The sequence below is a fragment of the Lates calcarifer genome, linkage group LG11 (genome assembly GCF_001640805.2).
Source record: "Lates calcarifer isolate ASB-BC8 linkage group LG11, TLL_Latcal_v3, whole genome shotgun sequence".
In the NCBI taxonomy this organism is placed as follows: Eukaryota; Metazoa; Chordata; class Actinopteri; family Centropomidae; genus Lates; species Lates calcarifer.
Genome location: NC_066843.1, coordinates 18,049,108 through 18,070,537, shown reverse-complemented (window position 1 = coordinate 18,070,537; position 21,430 = coordinate 18,049,108). Strand labels below are relative to the sequence as shown.

At 41.6% G+C, this 21,430-nt stretch overlaps 2 protein-coding genes across 4 annotated transcripts; both read right to left on the bottom strand.

The window, feature by feature from the left end:
* Nucleotides 1-77: 77 nt before the first annotated feature.
* Nucleotides 78-1,981, bottom strand: trir (telomerase RNA component interacting RNase). Its single transcript, XM_018698566.1, has 3 exons — nt 1,098-1,981; nt 642-713; nt 78-551 (listed from the first exon to the last, which is right to left on the bottom strand). The coding sequence occupies exons 1-3, from the start codon at nt 1,395-1,397 to the stop codon at nt 444-446; spliced, it is 480 nt and encodes a 159-aa protein (XP_018554082.1). The 5' UTR covers nt 1,398-1,981; the 3' UTR covers nt 78-443.
* Nucleotides 1,982-2,757: 776 nt separating this feature from the next.
* LOC108898628 (hook microtubule-tethering protein 2) lies at nt 2,758-17,053 on the bottom strand. 3 transcript variants are annotated; one of them, XM_018698564.2, is made up of 23 exons: nt 16,839-17,052; nt 15,887-15,969; nt 15,209-15,281; nt 15,025-15,075; nt 14,755-14,887; nt 14,332-14,399; nt 13,937-14,002; nt 13,688-13,768; nt 11,072-11,238; nt 10,609-10,749; nt 9,758-9,959; nt 9,481-9,591; nt 8,627-8,714; nt 8,116-8,182; nt 7,508-7,645; nt 6,700-6,787; nt 6,089-6,094; nt 5,893-5,927; nt 5,709-5,791; nt 5,499-5,602; nt 5,027-5,134; nt 4,867-4,938; nt 2,758-4,715 (listed from the first exon to the last, which is right to left on the bottom strand). In XM_018698564.2, the coding sequence occupies exons 1-23, from the start codon at nt 16,881-16,883 to the stop codon at nt 4,587-4,589; spliced, it is 2,139 nt and encodes a 712-aa protein (XP_018554080.1). In that variant the 5' UTR covers nt 16,884-17,052; the 3' UTR covers nt 2,758-4,586. The 3 variants fall into 3 exon arrangements, with proteins under 3 accessions (XP_018554080.1, XP_018554079.1, XP_018554081.1); XM_018698563.2 differs by lacking the exon at nt 6,089-6,094 and having other exon boundaries at nt 7,508-7,672; nt 16,839-17,053; XM_018698565.2 differs by lacking the exon at nt 6,089-6,094.
* Between the last annotated feature and the right edge of the window lie 4,377 nt (nt 17,054-21,430).

Below are 21,430 nucleotides of genomic sequence, written 5' to 3'. Positions count from 1 at the left end.
GATGCAATAGAACAGGGCCTGTGTCCTCTCCCTACACCTAAGTCTCAAGGTAACAAACTGAGGCACAACACCATACATAAATAGGCAGTGTAGATTTAATTGAAACCTTGATTTGGCTATTAAATCAAATTATTACTGAACTCTAACATAAAGCAGACATGACAAATTTGAACAGATTTAACAATAATGATGAATGTCAAGTTTCTGAAACACCTTTTGACACCAGATCAAATCACTGACGTCCACCAAATAACAAGCAAAGACAAAACCAATACAAAAAAGGGAGAAAAGGTGTGTCAGTCTAAGCAGTTTGTGAAAGACTCATGTGAAGGGTAACTTGGTTACTGGCAGTATGAGAAGGTCAGGACTGGCTGGAACTTCTCCCAGATGGTTTTTTCCCCCCCCACTTTAAACGCTGTCATTTCATGTTCACCTTTAGCAGCCTACTTGACCAGAGGCCTGGTTTTATCGTCGTCGCCACACTGGTGGGCTTTGTACTTTTTCACCTCAGCCATGTACTTTGACCAAGCATCGCTCTTGCCTGGCTCAACCTGGAGGAGAGGAAGACACAGGTGATCAGCTGAGGGAGGGTCAGAGAGTACACACAGGTGATGCTGACGCCACTCCCAAACTCTACTTACGTCTGTGTCCTGTTTCTGCTTCTTCGCAACCATGCCGGTCTTTAGGAACACACCGCCTCTGCGCTTCCCCACCTGGGTTAGGGGATAGAAGACTGAAACCGTTATAGGAGCCCTTGCAGGTGGACTGCCAATGAAGGAGACTACACCAGAGCAGAAGGTCTACATTTAGTCTCCTGCCGCACCACCAGCGAAACCATCATCAGTGAGGAGCATCCCTAGACTTACTTGACTGATCTATTATTTGTTACATTTCGTCACAGTGTAAAATAATGCAAGTACAACACTAGCACTGGCATGTGTGTGAAATGCTACTGTCAATTAATACGGAAATACTGGCCATTATTTCAGGATGTAATAACTCAAGTGCCAGTTAGACTGTCAATGAGAGCATGGTGCTTTAATTTGGGTGTGTGATGAACTACAGCTATCTCATCTTACAACTGCCAAACCCCTTACAAAGCTCGTCACGGGAGGGGGCTTCTTTTCCACTGATGTCTGTCCTTGCTCGGTGGCTCTCGCGTCTCCACCTGTTTGCTGCGTCTCCTTTTTCCTCTTCTCCTCCTCCATCTTCTTCTTGAACATCTCCATGAAGCTGCCGTCGTTAGCGAACACGTTGCCTCCGGGCACCGGGGCTTTGCTGGCTGTCGGCGCGGGGCTGCTGGAAGGGGACGCGGGGCTGCCGCAGCTGGAGTCGCCGCTGCTGCCATCGCCGCCGCCGCTCGACTGAGGTTTTCCGTGTGCACGCTTTGGGTCCATGTTTCCTGGGTGTAATGTTCATACACAGGCACAGTCCAGCAACTCAAAAGCGAGTATGTGTCCGTCAGTTTTCTGGGAACTATGGCTTTGTTGCGAAGTTGGCCTTGAATGAACAGCACTGCCAACACGCTGCGAGACGGGTTGGACCCCACCCGCGGTACAATATAAAAAGCTCTGGGGTTAGACTAAACAAATACACCGTTCAGTTCAGAAAAGCTGTAGTTTTTAAGAGATAAGGCGACGTAAAAAAAAGGCTAAAAGGCCTCACAATAGTAGCCTTCTAGCGCATACCTCCTGACAAAAACAAAAGCAGGCGCTGGTTCGGCTGCTAACGTGGCTAACACTGCGGGCTAGTGCCCGGTTTAGTAAGGCCTTTGCGGACGAACTGAACTGAACTTGAATGTCCAGTTCAGGTGTGGGATGTATCCAAATATAAAAATACTGATGCAGAGCACTACAAACTCCAAATACCAGCAGCAAACGCTTAGAAGTTCCCAGACTTTACCAACGCCTCTTGCTAACTTTCACCGTCTACCACTCACTGTCGGCCATGTTTAACGTCTTCTGATGACGTCACGTCGCGGCTCTTGCGCCCCCTGCTGCGCCGGAATTGAAACTGAAATAAATAAATAAATAAAACAATGTTGCTGACTTGATACTGACTGAATTTATTTCACAAAGCGGTCACTGTGCTGATCTGCATGTGCTGTATTAATCTGTGGCTGTTATCTAAGCTTTTGGCCTCTTTAGTACAATTACTGAAATCATATATTTTTCCCTTATTTGCCCCTGTGTCTTTATCATTACTGATTCCGAGTGTAATCACTTATGGGTGGATTGTAATTCAGAGTGTATATTATTCATCGCATTGGATTTCAGGTAATCAAAAGTAAAGCTGAAGTATTTTAGCTTCATTAATTCTTGTATACATCTTACTTTCTAAAGAACTACTACAATCTTTAAACAAACAGAACAAGTCCATATAATAAGTACTGTATTTGTCATTTTGTCTGAGCATGCTGTTTTACATGATTTAGCTCAGTGATTAAGTGTTGTGCCGTTGGATTGAGTTATGGTGGTTATCAAGTCTTTCAGACACGCTGATGAAAGTGATGTGATAGATAAAGAATGCTTTCACCGTTTAACCCAACTGTTTGACAGCTGCACAAAAGGATGTGAGAAGTCTGACTAATCAGTTTGGCATTTAGATCATGACAGAATTAAACTGGAAGGACCAAGGTGATAAAACCAGGGCCAGTCTTTTTTCTCAGATCCTTCTGAAGTGTTTAGAAATGGTTTTCTCAGTACAGTGTGTTTCTTTGGTTATCTTAAACCAAACTGATAAAGACAACACCAGATACCAGTTCTTAGATCCCATTTATTTGTAGTGCAAAAGTAGAACATAAATGACTACAAATCTTTAACTTGCTTCAGATCCCTGTGTGAAGTACAGTATGCTATAATCTACTAGACCATTATATGATACAAACACTGACAACCAAAAAGTCAAAAGTTAAACCCTTCAAGCCATGCAAATGTGCAGCAAAGATAATGACTAACTAAACACCATAAATATCAACTCAAAATAATGAAAAATCAGTAGTAAAACATGTGCACACAACAACAGGATTCTGGTCTGTGTAGATCATAGCACAGACATTTACAGGGACGGAGTACAAGTCACGAAACAGCAGCTCTGATATGGGACATACTAAAGTTACTATATCTGCTGCAAAGGAAGATTAACCAGCAGTGACTAAAGGCAGATGCAGTGTGGATCAATGAGCTATCTATTACCGGCTCAACCTTTTGTATCTGCCTCCGACTTCCTGTCAACAGACAACAAAAGAATTCCAGCGTATTGATGAATACATTTCCTTCCAGTTCAGTTGAACTGTAAATGAGGTCGGCGCCAGTAAACGGCCATTAGTTGAGTCATTATTTTTAGTGCTATTATAATTAGGAACTCCATCACATTAGTGTTTTCCAGTCTTTGTGATAAACTAAGAGGCCTTCAGTTGCCTATGTTCACATAAGTCTAAAGTGGTGAGTGCATTAGGTCCTACCCACAACCAACACCCTGCTTCAATCTTTGGGAAGAGGGAAGGGAATAAGAAAAAAAAAAAAAGGCAATAAAATCGAAATCATGGGCAACAAATGAGAACATTATTGAGAAAATCATATGCAGAAGTCACATTATCACCAGACATTAAAATGAACCTGCAGCATCCTTTAAGTTAATGTATTTCTGACAATTGAGACAGGGAGACGGGGTGGACACTGCAAATGTCTCAAACTTGAATTTCATCTGCAGAGGGAGTTTTTAGTGAGGCACTGAACAAACCCACCCATCTAGACAAAAAGTGCTTTGGTGTAGCTTGTGAAAATTCTAATAGATTCTTATTAAGAATATTGCGTTAAGAGAAAAAGATTCAAGTGAATAGAAGGTAAAACAGGACTAAAGCCATTAAACAGCCCTCATCTTTTCAAGGTCCTTCAAATTAAAACAAAAACTCTCACCACAAAACGCATAATCTAGAAGACAAAAATAAAAGCTATAAGAAAATTCAAAACAAATGAACAAAACCAGAGAGATGTACTAACGGCTGAATGTCATTATCTGTTTTCAGTCTATTAACCGTTACCTGTGTAGCTTAATGTCTTCTTTAGCATTTCCAATAGTAAATGTATCACCCCTACTAACTCCTCCTTTATCTGCCATATTTAAACTGTAACCTTAACAAAACTAGTTCACATCCCATCCTAGTGTATAACATAAAAGATACATATTAAAAAAAAAGACTTAAAAGAGACCTTGAAGAAACAGGAGTGAGTCCAAGAGGCTAAAGAAAAACTAAAAGTCACCTTAAAAGGTGAGACAGCCTCTTTGTACAATCTACAACTCCCATTCCAGCCATTTGTTTCTATGGGTTAACTCTGAATTTAAACAGCAGAGTAAACACAGTAGTTATCATTCTCCTCTGGGGCTCCACAGAGAAAATAAAAAAATTCTCCTATTGTTAAGAGCCAGCAGGGGGCAGCAGCAGCATGACAAATACCCTCTGAGGTGCAGCGATCCAGTAAAGGGCATAAAGGCAAAGTTATCGGGAGTTCAGATGAAGTTTGCTGTAGATCAAACTTCATCTTCTCTTTGCTTTGTGTTTGTTCTCCCACCAGGATGATTTTTTTTTATCTTGGGTGGTGTCGTGTCAGGCCTCTCCTGGCATTAGTGGACTGCCGCTGCTGGGCAAGGAAGGACATGGCCTGGTTAGAGGGTCCCAGCCGCTCGCCAGACACTTTCTGATGCAGCGCCATCCCCTGAGAGAGAGAGAGAGAGAGAGAGTTCAATAAAAATCTTTGTGTGACTCTTCAGTGTTTCATCAGAGCAAAGGTGGTAAAACTGTTTCTCCACATTAAAACCAGCTGTTAGTCCGTCAACATGTTTTTATGTATTTGTTCACTCACTCACCATGTTGTACCACGCACTAATGATGAGTTTCTCCTCTTGTTCATGTCTGGCTTTGCTCTTCTCATAGTCATGCTGTGCAGAGGAACAGATTGTCACATATTAGTGACATTTAACAGAGCTAGGCTGACCTCATTTATGTCTTTACGTTAAACGTTCAAACCTCAAGGTGGTGGATTTTTCTCTCCTTCTCCGTCAGCTGGTTCTTCAGAGCCTGAATGTCAGGAGTAACAGTCAACGGCTGCTGCTTGGGATCCAGGGTTTTGATCACCTGCACACGAGAGAACTCTCCTGATTCAGTGTCATACTCCTATAACACTCACAATGAACAGTTCTTTAAAAGAAATGGTCAAAACTGATGCTAAATATCATCTTTTGGCAGGTTTGGGTGTGTTACTGCTGTAGCAGCAGATATGAAGTGGGACACAGAGACCAACGCTGGAGGTAATTTATAAGATTTTACTCTTTATACAACTTTTTTCCACAAGTGCAGTAGTCCTCCCCAACACCTGCAAACAGACTTTGATGTGTAAAAATCAGTGGAGTTCCCCTTTAAACAGGGAAAAAACACAAACCCTCATTTTGCAGCTAGAGCCACATGCTGTGGACAACATGTTCTGTTTAGGTGGACCAACCGTTCTCGCCTTCTCCACGTAGCGTTTGTATCGCTCCTCCATCTGCTTCATGTCCTCGTCCTTCTTGCGCAGGATCTCCTGGAGTTCATCTATCTTCTTAGCCACTAAGATGGAGATGAAGAGAGTTTTTAGAGGAGAAGAAAGGGTGGACGGTGGCAGGCGCTCGAAGAGGCAGCAACTGAAGGAATTAGAGAGCAAGAAATGACTCACTGTTGCTGTCCACTTTGGGCTCTAGGTCATCAATGACCTCTCTTTTCTTTTGAAGATCTGAGTGAGCTTCGTGGAGCTTCTCTCTGCAATAATCACATCAAGAGTGTCATCAAAGAGTGTGTGAATTTGCTAATGTTTGGAGCACATGTGATAAATGATATGTAAGAAACAGTGGAGTACTTACAAATGCTCCTCAAGTTTTTTCTTCAATAAAGAGGACTAAAAAAGGGAGGGAAAAAAAAACATGTTAAACTCAAAAGTCATAAGGTTTTCTAAGTCACACACGCACACAGAGAAACACACACAGTATAAGCTGTGAAAGTCAAGCTGTCAAAGAGTTAAATCATGGGCCAGTTGGACAGAGGGTGGGCCGTACTTACGATAGCCTGATTTTGGCCAGAGTTGATCGATGGGGGCAGGCGGAGAGAGACAGACAGAGAGGGGCAGGCGTTAACACTGAATCACCACAGCAGACTTGGGTTAAATTCCCACACAACATGTATCAAACGTAGGAGAACAGACCTGGCAGTCCCTGACAGCCAAGTGTGTTCAACAGTAATCTCTCACTACACTGTGTGCCATGCAAACATAGTGCTTTTACACATAGGGAGTGTTTGCTAAAAAATCATTGCTTCAGAAAAATACTCTGAAGCAACACTATGCATGTTATATATTTGCTGATATAATATCACAGTATTGTTAATTTAACACTAATAGATAGTCATAATAATGAAATGATATAATAATGATAATGATTATTGTCAGATGAAGACAAAAGAAGATCAGGGCTGATCTGATTCACCTACTTGATCAGTTTCGAAAGGAAACAAAAGTTTTCACTTCACTATATAAACACTTTACAGTGAGTATATAGTCTCAACTTATTCTGTCAACTAGATTGTAGAAAACTATGATTTGTGATGAGGTAAGTTTTAAGTGTGAAGTGACAAAAGCAGGCAGAGGAGAAGGAAGCAGCTCTCTCTCCACTCACATCCTCAGTCTTGCTGTCCTGCTCCTGGAGCGCTTTCTGGAGCTCCTCGATCTGAGAACGCAGGTCTGAGATCTGCTGCTGATTCAACCTTGGAAAAAGACAAGGACAAGAGAGGGAGGAGGAAAGAGGTTAGGAATAGAAAGAGCAAAGAAACATACAAGAAACAGAGAAAATAGTCATATTTAAGGAGCATTGTGGAGAGCCCCAAACAAAAAGAGGATGTGAAAACATAAGAGGAAAGATGAAACACAAGGTTATAAGGTGGTTCTGTGGGTGGAAGATGTTTGCAAAGTATCATGTAGATCCTTGGACATCTGCTGCAGGCAGCGTTCATCCATTCCACCAAGTGTGCTGCCTGGCCATTCACTGCTCTGCTCTACTGAGCATGCTCACTCCACTCCTCTCCTCCTGTTACTGTTGCTGAGGATGCTTCCCACACCCTGGGCCTGGTGTTGCAATGGACACATACACAGACACACAGTCCACCCACATGTCCACATGCCCACAGGCATGTAAACACACACATACACACACATATACACACACACACACACACACACACAGTCAAGGGACAATCTGGCTTTCTGCTGTCTGTCCTCCAGTCCAGCCCACACAGCTCAGTTGAGCACACAGTCCAGAGGGTGAGTTGACATTTAGGCAGATATCACTCCTACTATCAGCCAAACAACCAGCTTAATGTCCAGGAACACACAATATGGTGGCCTAGAGGGGGAATGATTATTTAACACTGCCAAAGAAGAAGTTGGACTATATGTTGAGTTCACACACACACACACACACCCCCTACCTGTTCTGAGTTTCCAGGGTGTTCTTGCTGCGCTGAGCCTCCTCCAGCTCAGTCTGCACCTCCACCAGTTTCTGCCTGTAGGTCTCCTCCTGGACACACAGCATCTTGTTTTCACTCTGAAGTCGCACCACTGTCTCCCTGTTGAAGGAGTGAGGAGAGAGAGGGCTTATGAGGTGAAGGGGGTAGAAGAAAGCAGAGGACAGATGAAGTGGGGGACAGATGAAGAGGACCAGAGAGTGGTGGAGTTGACTGATCCTTCTATACGACAACGCCCAGGCCAAATGTGCAGCGCTGCCATGTGTCACTTTCTCGGGGGCCAACTGCGCATTCAAGTTCTAAAAATAAACTTTTGTGGCTGTCTTAGTGTGAGTGTGTCTGAGTAGTTTATCGCAGGCTATAGAAGATGAACATAGGGTATGAGTGGGCTACTGATAATGACACCAATGCCTGCTTTTTTTTAAGGGGTTTAGAGGGAAAATCTCATCTGTTACGCCCAAATTTGATGTTGATGCTGCACACACATTAACCCCTCTACAGCACATCTTATACAGAAACATACAGTATAATAATAATAATAATAATAATAATAACAACAACAACAGATGTACTTGAGCTCAGTAGGCATGATCTCTGCAGCAAGATTTCCCACTGCGACACCACTGTCACACAAGCCTCCTGTAGAGAGAGAGAGGGATTAAGTGTCAGATTTAATAAAACAGCTTCATCAACCTAGAAATATTTCACATTCCCACAACATTTTGATTAATGGATTAATAATTTTTTTTTTAAACAATTTTACTGAGTCTCCTTGATTGTAATTAGGACTAAAATTGTTCAATTGCATCTGTTACAGATATTGAGCCAATCAATTTTGTAATTATTTGTATTTCACATAAGTGACATTTATGTTTCTCTGTAAAGCATCTGCTGTTTTCTAAATGTACTCAAGAAATAAATTTGACTTGATTAACAGTCAGCCACGAGAGGGGATAGATTTACTGCTGAATTACAGCATGATAAAAGAAAAATTTATTCTACCACAAGTGGAATATTGGTTTTGATCATTTTACCAGATTGAAATTTACTTCTTTATTTCTAGTGAGTGTGATCACAACTCACCCGCTCCACTGAGACACCTCTGTTGGACTTGTGCACACCTGAGCTCATCATTTGTCTCTCGAAGTGTGTCTCTCTCTGAGATCAGACGCTAAGGAACAAAGCACAACATACAATGACATCAGCTTCAATTCAGACTGCTTTAGCTTGTATATTAAAGGACTTATTAGGTCACCAATGGTATCTATAAAATCAATCCACTGTAAAATAAAAGTGAGGGAACTCTTCTGATATTTATTAATGTCAGACAACCCATGGTATAAACAGGTAACAGAGCTAAAGTCATTTTACATTTAGGCTGAGAGCAGTAACAGTAGGGAATTAGATTAACACCATAACATATTACAACATGACGTTAAACCCCCTGGAGTAAGGGGTTTCCTGTATCTAAACTTGCATGCTATTTTAGTGAGATTAGTATGACATGGATGAAGTGAATGTAAATGTAGACTACATGTCAGTACAGTATGTATTTTTTAATTACTCCCACAAGTCACTGAGGACATTAATCACTCCTGTCAGATTGCAGAAGGTGCTAGAACTGACACTGGACGTGGGAGTCCACTGAAGAATAGTACGATATTTGCCTGGCAACAATTCCTTCTGCATCAGTGCGAGTCCTGTAATCATCACAACAAATGGTGATCCACACAAGGACTGCCATTACTGAAATAAAAACTATATCTCAACACCTTGTAAAAGTGATATGACAGAGCTTTAGTGTGTGACCACGATATGAGACAGAGCCACTACAAACAGATGCCAGACACTGATAAAACACCACAGTATGAAAGTGGTATAAGCATATTTTTTCCCCACCACAACTGAACTTTTATTTCCTGACCTAGCCAACTCACTTCTTTCTCTTTGAGCAGTGCGTCATACTTGTCGTGAAGGTTCTTGTACTCAAACTGCCACTTCTCAGCTTTCATGGCCTCTGCCGAGTGCTTGGTGTGAAGCTCATGAGCCTGCAAGTCAGAGAGCATAGCAACAGTCTGTGCTGGCAAGAGTGCTCTATAAAAACTGCAACGTTTTCCAAACACGTGCCGAAGCCAAGCGATGTGTTTAACATCACTTGGACGTCAACACGGGAGCAAGTATCACTCTCCCTCCTCCTTTCAGCCCACAGCTTGCCTGTCTCTTGTAGGTGTCCAGCTGGTTGCGGACAGCGTTGGCCCTGCGGAGCTCCTCCTCCAGCTCGCAGGTGCGCTGCATGTACACGGTGTTGCGCTCCTCCAGGAGGCGCACCTGTCTGCGAAGGTCTCCCAGATCTTCCAGCTTCCTCTTATACGTCTCCACCATTGCTTCAAGCTGGTTCACCCGGTCAGACGAATGCCTGGGGGGAAGGAGTGTGGGAGGAGTGTTGAGTGCCGGCATAGGAATATGACTTTTAGTTAAACACGATACATCCGTGTGGATTTGTACTTATCTACTGAAAACCAACAACTCTGACGCAAGCCAGTGTCAATGCATGAAATTCATATTATCATCAACACAGATGTCAGAATGAGGAGCTGAATGGACGTCTGTGTGTGGGCAGTGTGGGAGTTGTTTCTGTGAGTGTAAAATGATAATAGGCGAACTATTGCTTAAAGGAAAAGGCTGGTGATATTCTCCATTTTTGATATTGTCAATACATCCATTCAAAGGATCAGTTCAAACAATGTGTTAGTTCATCTCTGAACACTTTTCAACTTCCCTAGCCTATCTGTGGCTCTCAGGTTCAAGTAGTTTTTAGCAAACATTACTCAAACAGGAGGAAATTATTGGTTTGGGGAATTGACCATTTCCAGCACCAAAACAATGTATACATTGTATACATTTTCACTGTAATAAAGGAACATGTCGCCCAGTGTAAGGGTGTGGCTCACTGATGTGTTTTAATTGTTTTTGGACAACAACACATGGATAAATTACATTTTAAGAAGTCCTCAGTGTACTGACTCTTCCATTACAAACGCTGTTGAAAAGCTAAAAGGTCTTACCTGAGAATGTCCATCTCGTCTTTGAGGGCCTGGGCCTCCTGCGCCAGGCTGGTCAGCTCTTCATTACGTTGCTGCAGGTCGGCCACCTCACGCTCCAATATCTCTCCCCGCACACGCATGTCATCTCTGCTGTTCTCCAGTCTGAAACGCACAATTAGAGGAACAGTGGTTTGTGTAACATAAACTGGATATATGCATTGTAAGATACAAAACCGGGGCAAGGTGAGTCAACAATAGTCTCTGATTTCAATCAGAGACTGTTGAAACTTTAGGATGTTAACTCATATGTTGCTTATGAATGTTACATTTCTGAACCATTAAGCAAATTATGTAACTGTCAACACGTCTGCTATGTACAGGCCTGATGACTGTTACTATTTATACATTCATTTGAAAATCTAGGTAGAATCCCTGGAGTCTTTCCCCAAATAAATGCGACTCTATGTGTGTGCAGAGGCTGTACCTGTAGTTCTCCTCCTGAAGCTGCTCCATCTGACTCTGCAGCAACAGCAGCTTCTTGCCAGTGATGGCAGTGGTGGAGGCGTCCAGAGAGTCGCAGCGGCTCAGCTTCTCCTTCAGAGCACGTGTCTCTGCCTGAAGGGACGACTTCTCCTCCAGTGCCACTGACAACTGTTGGGGGGAAGAGGGAGAAAAAGAGGACAAATGTTGCAAAAAGAGGTGTAAAGAGTGAAAGATTCAGTATTAGACTGCTGAGAGAGAAGTGATGACGATACACAAAGTAACAAATATACAGTTGTACAAAGGGAGGAAAAAACAGAAGAGACAGAAGATGCACATGAAAAAAAGGTTTCAACAAAGTCCTGAAAGTTGACTCAGAGAATAACATTATAAAGATAGCTGACATAAAACAAAAATCTTCACAATCCAAAGATGAACTAGCACTCGATAGATCCATAGGAGGAAAAACACTGATGTGCAGCGACAAACTCACCACCTTTGGTGCACAGAGAACTTCGAACACATGCTTTGTTCTAATTTCACATGCTCAGTCGTCAAAAGCTAGTTAGTCAGCTGGTGTGCAATGGTCTCAAGCAGATGGAACTTTCTCAATAGCGGAGTTGTTAGCATTAGCCTTAGGGACAAAACCAGATCCTCATGATATAAATAGATGAATATGCACAGCTCATTGAGGACCATTAGTTTGATTGGTTATACTGTTGGAGTTGGAGGGGGGAAATGTTCTAACTTCAGGCTGATGAAGTTGGTTTGAACTGAGAAAGGGAGAGACTGCAGTTTAGAGTTGGATTGCGTTGACAAGATGTTTGTGTTTGAGTCAGGCTGAACTGAGGTTACAGTTAGACAAGTTGGCATTCCAGTATAAAAAAAGGGGAGTGTATACTTACCTGCTGGACATCTTTCCAGTTTGAATACAGCAAAACCCTACACTGAACTTTAAGGACAGATTGCATGCTTTAGCACAGGACCAGTAAAAGTAAATAGCTTTCAAAACAACACAAATGACTAATCCCTAATGCGTGGGCTAAGTAAGTAAACAAACAGGTGGGCTGAGAGCAGTACAAATTATTGTTGGCTACTGCTCCATCCCAAGGCAATGTGTCAGTTTTATCTTGATGTTATGCAACTATTGACTAGAATGTTTCTTTAAAAAAACCTAAATGAATCCCATCTCAGTCAGTGGTGCAAAAACAAGCCATGGGAACACAAAGTCTCAGGCAGGCTAATCAATAACAGCCAGAGAACAAAAGCTGCAGGTACACATTCAACAACATGCTGCAATCACACCACAGCAAAACCAGACCCTTTAAGTATCTGAAAGTCATGTATATGGAGTTGAAATGGTTTTTATATTACTAAAACACCACAGAACGGTTTGCCTTTTGAGATAATGTAGCTCTGTTAGGCAAAAGGAAGATAAAACAAACCAAAGACCCATTACACCATCTTAAAAGTTTTAATCCTTAAGATTTCCAGGGAATCAAAAAATGCTATTCAGTTTTACAGTGACAGCCATTACATGTAATTATTTTCAGTAATAACTTCACCAGTCTGAGATATACATAATGATAGTAGTAACAGATAGTAGTTTTCACTGTTAGCGGTAGGGTCTGCCCTTTCTGTGCTGGATTGAAATTGCATACTTATACTCAAAGAATTCACAAGAGACAATGCAGCACACAGTATAATCCAATGTCACTGTTCCTAACTTTATCTCACTCATATCAGCCAGTAACTGTTTACTGTTCTGTCACCAAGGTTTGCACTGACAACGATCGTTCATCAAATATACATTGTTACACAACATGACATGGTCATTTTCTGCATTCTTTGAAAGCCAATCGGTTTTTAATACTGCAGGCGGTAAGTGAACAAGAAGCGGCAGTCACAGTGAGCTGTTAGATCTGCAAGTGACTGTGCCCCTCCATATCCTCAACAAGCTAACAAACTCCCTTTACTGAGTTAATAGCAATGGACTGCATTTATAGTGCTTTACACTACAAGTGACATTCACCCATTCACACACACGTTCACATTTGCTTGGTTTTACATATACACAGCGCTCTAACTCACAAATGCATTCGCACACCAATGCTACATCGGGGGCAACTTGGGGTTCAGTATCTTGCCCAAGGATAATCTGCTATTGTGTGATATTAAATGCAACAGTGTCGGCATCTGACCTGTGATGCTCGCTCTCCCTTTTACACAGATGTTGATTTGGCTTTGTCACGATCTCTGCTGCCGGCTTACAACATTGCCCCTTCATTCTGCTTTTGTACCATTTATACAGAGCAGCAAGGCAAGATAAAGGTGCAACATTCTCACCTTGAACAGGCTGTATAAAAGAAGCAAATACACTGTACTGCACTGTAAAAACACATACACCACTTGCTCTCCTGTCATATTTTTGACAAAATAGCTGCTTAAAGAGTGTTTGCCACTCACAGAATTCTGGACCTGTGGTTTTGAACTGCATTTGCTGTTACCACAGTAACCATGTCTGTTACCAAATCAACCAGGACTAAAATCTTAAGGATTATAACTTTAAGGTCTCAGGAAATGCTTGCAAAATTTGACAGGCCCCATTTATAGGACTAACCTGATGCTCCAGATCTTTACAGCGCTGGCTCAGGTCCTCCTTCTCATCTGCCTCTTCACTCAGAAAATAATACTTCCTGGACTACAAAGAAAGAACATGGCGACAGAAGAGATGTCATACAAGTCACAGAAGGAGGGAGTAAACATTAGTGAGAGGGTGAGGGAAAACACAAAATAAAGATGAATCAAATGAATCTACTGAGTGGAGAGTAATTACACAGAGGGGGAATGAAAGTGTTGTGGTTTTCACCTGGTAGTCAAAATCCCCATAGGTTTCTGGGCTTCCTGGTTCAGATGAAGGTTCTTTTGATAGAAGCTGAGACAAAACAGTCATGAGAAAGTCACTGAAAAGATCAAATTATGGGAAAATATAACAGCATTTCCCAAAAGCAGGTTTATTGGATTTTCTGGGTAACTCTGTTTAATAAAACCTGGCATATTTTCCCCCTTTTCAATGTTTTTCCATTCCCATCAGTGTCAATGGAATGCTAAACATATTTTTGAAATATCAGAGTTGGGTTTCTTTCTGGGATGCTGTTCAGTCTTATGCTTATCCGGATTTCTTTGATTGTGAATTCACCATGACTAAGAGCTGGGATTATTGCAGAGTAGAGAGAACCAAGGATAAGCAAGAGGCTCACTCACCTCCTGAATGGCTGTCATCACAACGTGCTGGACAGATTCCTCAAGTGTCATTATTTGCTGGATTTGCTCTGTGTTTAGGAGAAGACAACAACAGAGACCAGTGACAGTGCAGCCAAATACAGATTAACACAAATAATCTGCTAAACATCCAAACTAGAACTGCATCTATTTTCAGAGAATCTGTGATCATCAAGCTACTGTTTAAATAGCAAACAACCTTATTATCTTTACTTTGGAATTATAATCTATAAAATGGCTTTTGTGGGGAAAACAGCATGTGGTCAGTTTAAAATCTTGTGATGGTGAGGCCATGACTGACATTAAATAAGAATCATGTGAGCTGACTTTGATCTGATCCTGAGTGTTGTTTTCACAGATGGCTGCATCTGCTTGGTTTCCTTTCTTTTACAGCACACAGCTTACCTTGTTTTTTCTCACAACTGACAGCACAGCCCAGTACAAGCTGTACCAGCTTGCCAAGCTCAGTGATGTCTCCCATCTCTCCTATGAGGTTAACATCTGGCAAGTGCTCATCTGATACCTGATGACCAAGCACCTGTTCACGGAGAGTAAGGTTAGACGGGATTGAGTCAGATATACAGGAAATGAGGGAGAAAAATCTAGCAAAAGAAGTACAAGAAATTCACACTCAAATTCAAATTTAATCAAGTAAAAGGATAAAAATCTTCTTACATCGTGATAATATTCCAGCATGCTCTTAAGAATCTTTTTCAAGTTGCTGACCTGAAAGAAAAAAAAACAAGAGTTACTAACTTGATCCTTCTGGGAAGGATCTGGGAAAAAAGAAGCCCAGACAGTTTGATTATTCTTCGCTGCCTTAGGGTATTGTGTCATATCCTGCTGTTTCACAAATTACCTTGAGGCGCCAGTTGGCCCCGCTCTCCTCCTTGATCCTGCCTAGCCATGTCTCATTAAACCAAGAGGGGTCTCTGTTAATAAGAGCACAAGAGAACTCCAGTGACAAGGACGACACATCTCTGGACATCAAGATTCACAGGAGGCCACAGGGCAATGAGACCCTGTGCTTCTGTTCTGCTAAGTACAGTGACATTTGAGTAGAACATTTCATTAAAGTCACATGTCACACACATGGGAATAATGCTCAAGAAGCAGTTAAAATGACCTTAGAATAGCATAACATTTTGCTTGATTCAAAAATAATTGTGATGTCTATGTATCAACAGAGGTATTGATAAGAGGAAAACACCAAAACTCCACCATAGGTAACATGTCATTAGGCCTGGGCAGATTGGTTTACTAAAATCAAATCTACTCTTCAATGGCCACAGCTGGGCAAGAAGAAAGCTGACATCACAAATCTGGCTTCTATTCATTTAAATGGTTTAAAAATTTGCATAGATAACAGCCTTGTGCAATTCAAAAAGCAATTTAGTGCAAATCACATAGATAAGCAAATGTTAGTGAGTAGGTTCCGAATGATTGATGATGAACAGCCAACAACTTCCTCTGAGTTCATGTTGTACACTTGAATAATCAAACTATATGAACTACTTCTACATATGTGTGCCCTTACATTCTGTGCAGCACATGTGCAATGGCCACTCCACTTGTTAGGTCATACTTGCTGTTGCATGACGGCACCTGAAATGTCTGTAACTGAAAATTAAGAGGTTAAGAATTAGCTATTAAACAAGTCATCGTTGACCAACATATACATTTGATACACAGACATATTTCTATTAAACTCAAATGAACCAGGATCTAAATGTTGAAGAATGTAGCGTACTACTCATGGGTGTTTACTTACACACACACACACACACACACACACACACACACACACACACACCTATATGTATGTATGTGCATAAATAATACGTGTGATTTGGTACCAGCAGTAAATCACATTATAGTGAGCTGAATATTACAGCAACTGTCAAGTAATGAAGGTAAATCAAAGGGATTTTGTCTTAACCCAATCAGTCTTTCTAAACACTATCTAAGTGTCAGATACTAAGCAGTCATAGGGGATTACAGCTATTAATATTGGTAGGTGTCTTAGTTTAGTCCTACACTTGCCTCTGTATGGAGAAGAGCCAAACAGGTGGATTTTCCTTGAGCTTGAGCAGTAACTATTTTGGAGAACCTAACATTACTGCATAAGACTCCAAGCCTACACTAAGCTATTTGGGTTTGTTTTTCCGTCTATCAGCCTGCTGACCCTGTAGTCAGTTTGGCAACACAGATAACAAGCTAACAGATCACAAAGGGTAAACTTCTAAGCTGTCTGGCTAGCTGGTTAGCTTGGCCGGCTAGCGATAGTTAGCTTCAAAACACACAACTTCCAGTACCTGCAAACTCCTTATACGTTAACTCACTCAGTCAATAAAGTAACTCTGTATCGATTATGTGAGATCTTAATTTACAAAAGTGCCGTTATTATCCTCCTTACTTTGCCACCACCTGCTGTCACCTGTTAGCCGGATGTTAGCTTTGCTACCAAACCTCGCTAATATCAAACTTACCCAGGTTAACAGTGAATCACACAGCTCTGCTTTGTCGAGACTCATTCTGTTGTGCCCAGTGAAACCTCCAGGAGCTTACACAGAACCGGTGGATGTTTCTCTCAAGACTTTTTCCCTCCCGAAGTTTGTTACTCACTCCTGACACTTTCCACGTCAGTCATCCAGCCATGGCCTCCTGCTGCTCCTGGCCGATTCGCGTTTCAGCTCCTATTATCCAAGCGAGCCTCCGTATTAAGAGCGTTCCCATGGAAACGGATTATGTTATGGGTCAGCTTGTCTGGTCATGGATAAAATAATTACAGCAATAATAATGACAATATTTGCCTACTGTCTTATTAAGCTCTCGTAATGACGCAGGTTTAAATCGAAGTCATACACCTTTTTCATGTTTTTAAAATTGATTTGGTCAAACTTTTATGTATCGTTAACTAGTAAAAACCTAACTGTAATTAAGAATATGTTTTTGTTTTTTTTTTCCAGAGCGCCCTGGCAAAGAACTGTCATTTTATACCACTAAAAACCTGCTAACATCTGTGGCCCAAATGTACAAAATCCCTAAATCCAAGATACAATGAATGGAATATGTTACAAGCAATAGTCACCTCATTCACTGAAAGAACAGTGGTTCCAGGCTGCGATTCAGTTTTTGTTTAATTCTAAGGAGGAAAATCCCAACAATGAATTGTGGCCAGTGTCTCTATTGAAGGCCTCATTGTTTTCTCTTGGCTGAACTCAAAGTTCCTTGAAGCACCACTGGATGGCTCTAGCTGACAAACAGCTATAGAAAACAGCCTGGCGCACAACTGGCTTTCACTGCCCACTGTATCACAGGTGCTTTGAAATGATTCTAATAAGACATGTTCTCTTAGTAGCTGAGATGTGGAATTAAACTAGAGGGAACCATATGAACCAACCTCTGACTGTATATTAAGATGTTATATTGGTTTGTGTTCAATTTTATGTATCACACCATTTGTGAGTGTATACAAATGTACACTGATCACCTTAAATATTATCAAAAAGGCCTCCAGAGTGTGAGTATACTGATAAAATCGGTTTGTCATTTAAATCAGGTTTCTGCCAGAAGCATCTCTCATATTATTAACATGCTATCACACACGTACTCGCTTTTCTCTGTAATCTGCATATCTCCCTGTCCACACGTCTCCTTCCTGCGCTCTTTGTCACTGTCACAAATCAAACATAGCAAAACACTGCCCACTTCTTCCTGTTTGCTCTGGCAAACCCAACCATTGGCTGTGTACCAAGTCCACTGTCCTTGTTGAACACCTGCATAAGATGAAGTATTTGTTATACTTCCGGTCTTTCCCATCTAAAACCAGTCTGGTCACAACACCAGCGTACATCTGGCTTTACCATATTTGTCTGGCTGGAGTTCCTGTTTTTCTAGATGGTTTTCTAGCCAGAGGAATGCACATGTTTACTCAGTCCCCTCCACTGGCTGTTACTGTATTATAAATCATATCTCAATTACTCCTGTTATCTCTCAGTTGATTATGGCCAAACTTTGTGTAAACTTTGGCTAAAATTATATGTTTTTATTATTCCATTTAGTTTTATCTGTTTGTACATGGCTCAGGCCCAAAGTGATCTGTATCTCCAGTCCCTGTAGTGAGATCCTGTAAAGGGTAGTTGTATATATCTTTACTTCAGAAGTGAAAAAAACTGGCTGGGGGGGGGGGGTGTCTCAAGTTGAGTAACCCTGGACTAGATCAAGACACCTGGGAGGAAGTGAGGTTCATGACATGGGGGGGTTCAGCGGAAAAGTTAGTCACACGCTGAGGGGTGGGTCAGCGCTGACTAATGCTTGAGTGGCAGGAGGTGTGGTGAAGGGACTCTGGCAAGGCAAGGCTCAAGCAGAGGCTGACTATTTTTGGCCAGCTCCTCTTCCTCCACTCTAATTCCTCTTTTCACCCGTTCTCTCTTTCCTTATTCCCCAGATGTTTCCTTCCTGAAAGTCAAAAGGCTTTACTTCTCCTCTTTTCCAAGCCCACATTGACGCACTCGCATCCCTCTGGGGGGAACTGGAAGGGTGGAGGTGGGAGGGCCAGAAGCTAAGATTGAGTAATTATTCCTTTTTTTGAAGCTTGTGGTTTTCTCGTTTGGAAAAAAAAACGGGGATAGTTCCGTTTTTGAGTGCAAAGTGCAAACTATCTGCATTCACACAAGGTCACATAGTTGTGTGATATTCTTCTGATTATTAGATGAAAACTTCAAATGTTTCACATTTTTACTTCTATTTATTAAAGTCCCACTACACTTGAAAATGTGTTTTACTTATTGTTACTTCACTTGGAGGATTGACCTTCACTGTGCAGAAAAATGTGAGAAAAAGAGTCTTGATGCTAGAAGGCAGTTTTTGCATTCATCTGCTGTGGGTGAAAAGTTTCTCCGCTCACTTTAAATCTCAGTTTAAGTTGTGTACTTAGTTATGAGCATGATTTTATGATGTCCCAACTAGTCTGGAGGCCAACTGTGGACAAATATTCAGTTTGTACAAGTGAAAAATTCCAGTGCACATACACTGAGAATGGACCTTTTAGTGAAGTAGGAGACATCTTGTCTTGTAGCTGTTACTTTAAAGCCCCTGAAAGACTGGCTTCAAACCTTGAGCATTTCCTAATAACATTAAATATTTATGACTAAATAAGAAACATCAAAGTTAAAACATATATTTAATTTATTTAAATTAATTAATTTGACACTGAAATGACAAACTGTAGGATCAATTCATTGATGGTATGATGCTAACTGAGAAAAACAGTTTTCAGGGCCTTTTTTAATTGAACGTTCTGTTTAAAAGCCATATCAAACACAAACACTATTGCAAATTGAGTGTTTTATATGTCTTATGACGTGTCTGGAATAGATCTTTAAGTATCTGCACCTTTTGTTCCTTTCTGTTTCATATCCAGGTCAAAGTTCAGCCATGAAACCCTCTAACAGATTATGAAAACCAAATCCCTAAAACAGCTCCCACATGCCATTGTTTGAATGAATGATGTGGTTTAGAGGGACAAAGAAACACTGCACCTTTAAATGAAAGAATGCCAATGATGTGCGGCTGTGCCCAGGCATTTAGAGCAGGAATGTGTTGGAATGCTGGCAGCGGTTTATTTCCCCTACAGCTTTCCCAGGTGTTACAGGGAAAGGAAAACAACAAAACCACGGAGCAGAGATGGACAGGCTATGAATAAAACAAAGGGCGTGGGGCTGTAAGGTGAAAAACACCCAGGAGTCTGATCAGAAAGCTCTGTTCTAGACATGAGGTCACCCATAGAGGTGCACGCTGTCAAGACATGTAAACCAGGGGAAAAAAACAGATTCATAGCCCTCTCTGTCTTATCAGCTGTCTCCTCCCTCTTGAACCACAAATTTATGTCTTTGGTAGTCAATAATAAACTCACCTGGCACCTGGCAGGGTGGGGTCATTTTTGAAATACATGTTCATGAATATAGACAGGTTGTTGACCAATGGAAAGGGTGTCTGCCTTTAAAAACCAGTTCTGGAATCTCAGTTGAATTGTAGCATAAAGCACGTGTTGAACACATTTCTTCAACACGAGAGAATATTCAGCCAGTTAGTTCAGCTCCTCTCTGGTGACTCAGTGGTTGTTGTGTCTGTGCCACTTAAAGACAGCAAAAGTTTTACTCATGTTATGTAAGAGGCACTAAATGACCCTCATACTTATTGATCTAAATCTTAACATGACTCATGGCAACAGCAACAACTGCAGCAGTCAAAACCCCACTCTGTTCTTTTCAGACTTGACCCACTGTAACATCAAACTAGAGGCTGAGGAGGAGGAGGAGGAGGAGGGATCAGCTGTGATGTGGTAGCTGACACCCTCAAAACTATCTCTCATTGTCAGGGTATCTGTAAAACAGGTGTGCTCTGCTTGCTTTTACTCTCAGTGTACAATTAAGTTTTGAGTTTTTTCTCCTTTGTGCTTTTGATAGATCCATCTCTCTGTCTCTGCCTACTTCTCTCTGCCTCGCTATCTGTTCCAACGCCTCTCCTTCTTTCTCTCTCTCTCACACATACACACACACACACACACACACACACACACACACACACACAACAGGCAGCACATGGCCAGCGCAAGTGAGTCACACTGGACTGGTAACAAGTGCCTCCTCTCAGGGAGAGTCCCTCCATGTGTCCTTGTGATTAAGGCCAATCCCCCTGAGTGTATCAGGTGCACTACTCTGCTGGGCAACGTGAGACTTGGTTCCATTGTCTCCAAGTTCACAATAAAAATTGGCTCATGCAACAACGCACCCAACACATGATACATACTCCCCCATATATTAACTTGAACTAGAAAACCAACAGACTGTGACAGCGAGGTAGTTTTGTTGCTTGTTGTTGTTTTGATACAGATTTGACATAACACTTGTGCCTCCAAAAATAGAAATATTGAAGCATATTCCATGAGACACTGGGACTCCAGAGGATGCAGCTACTTGGATAGCTAGCTGACTGGGCTCATGGACAGTAGGGTATGCAGAGAGGGATGACCTGCCCAGAAGCGATAAGCACTGTGTCTGCTACACGCAGTATGATT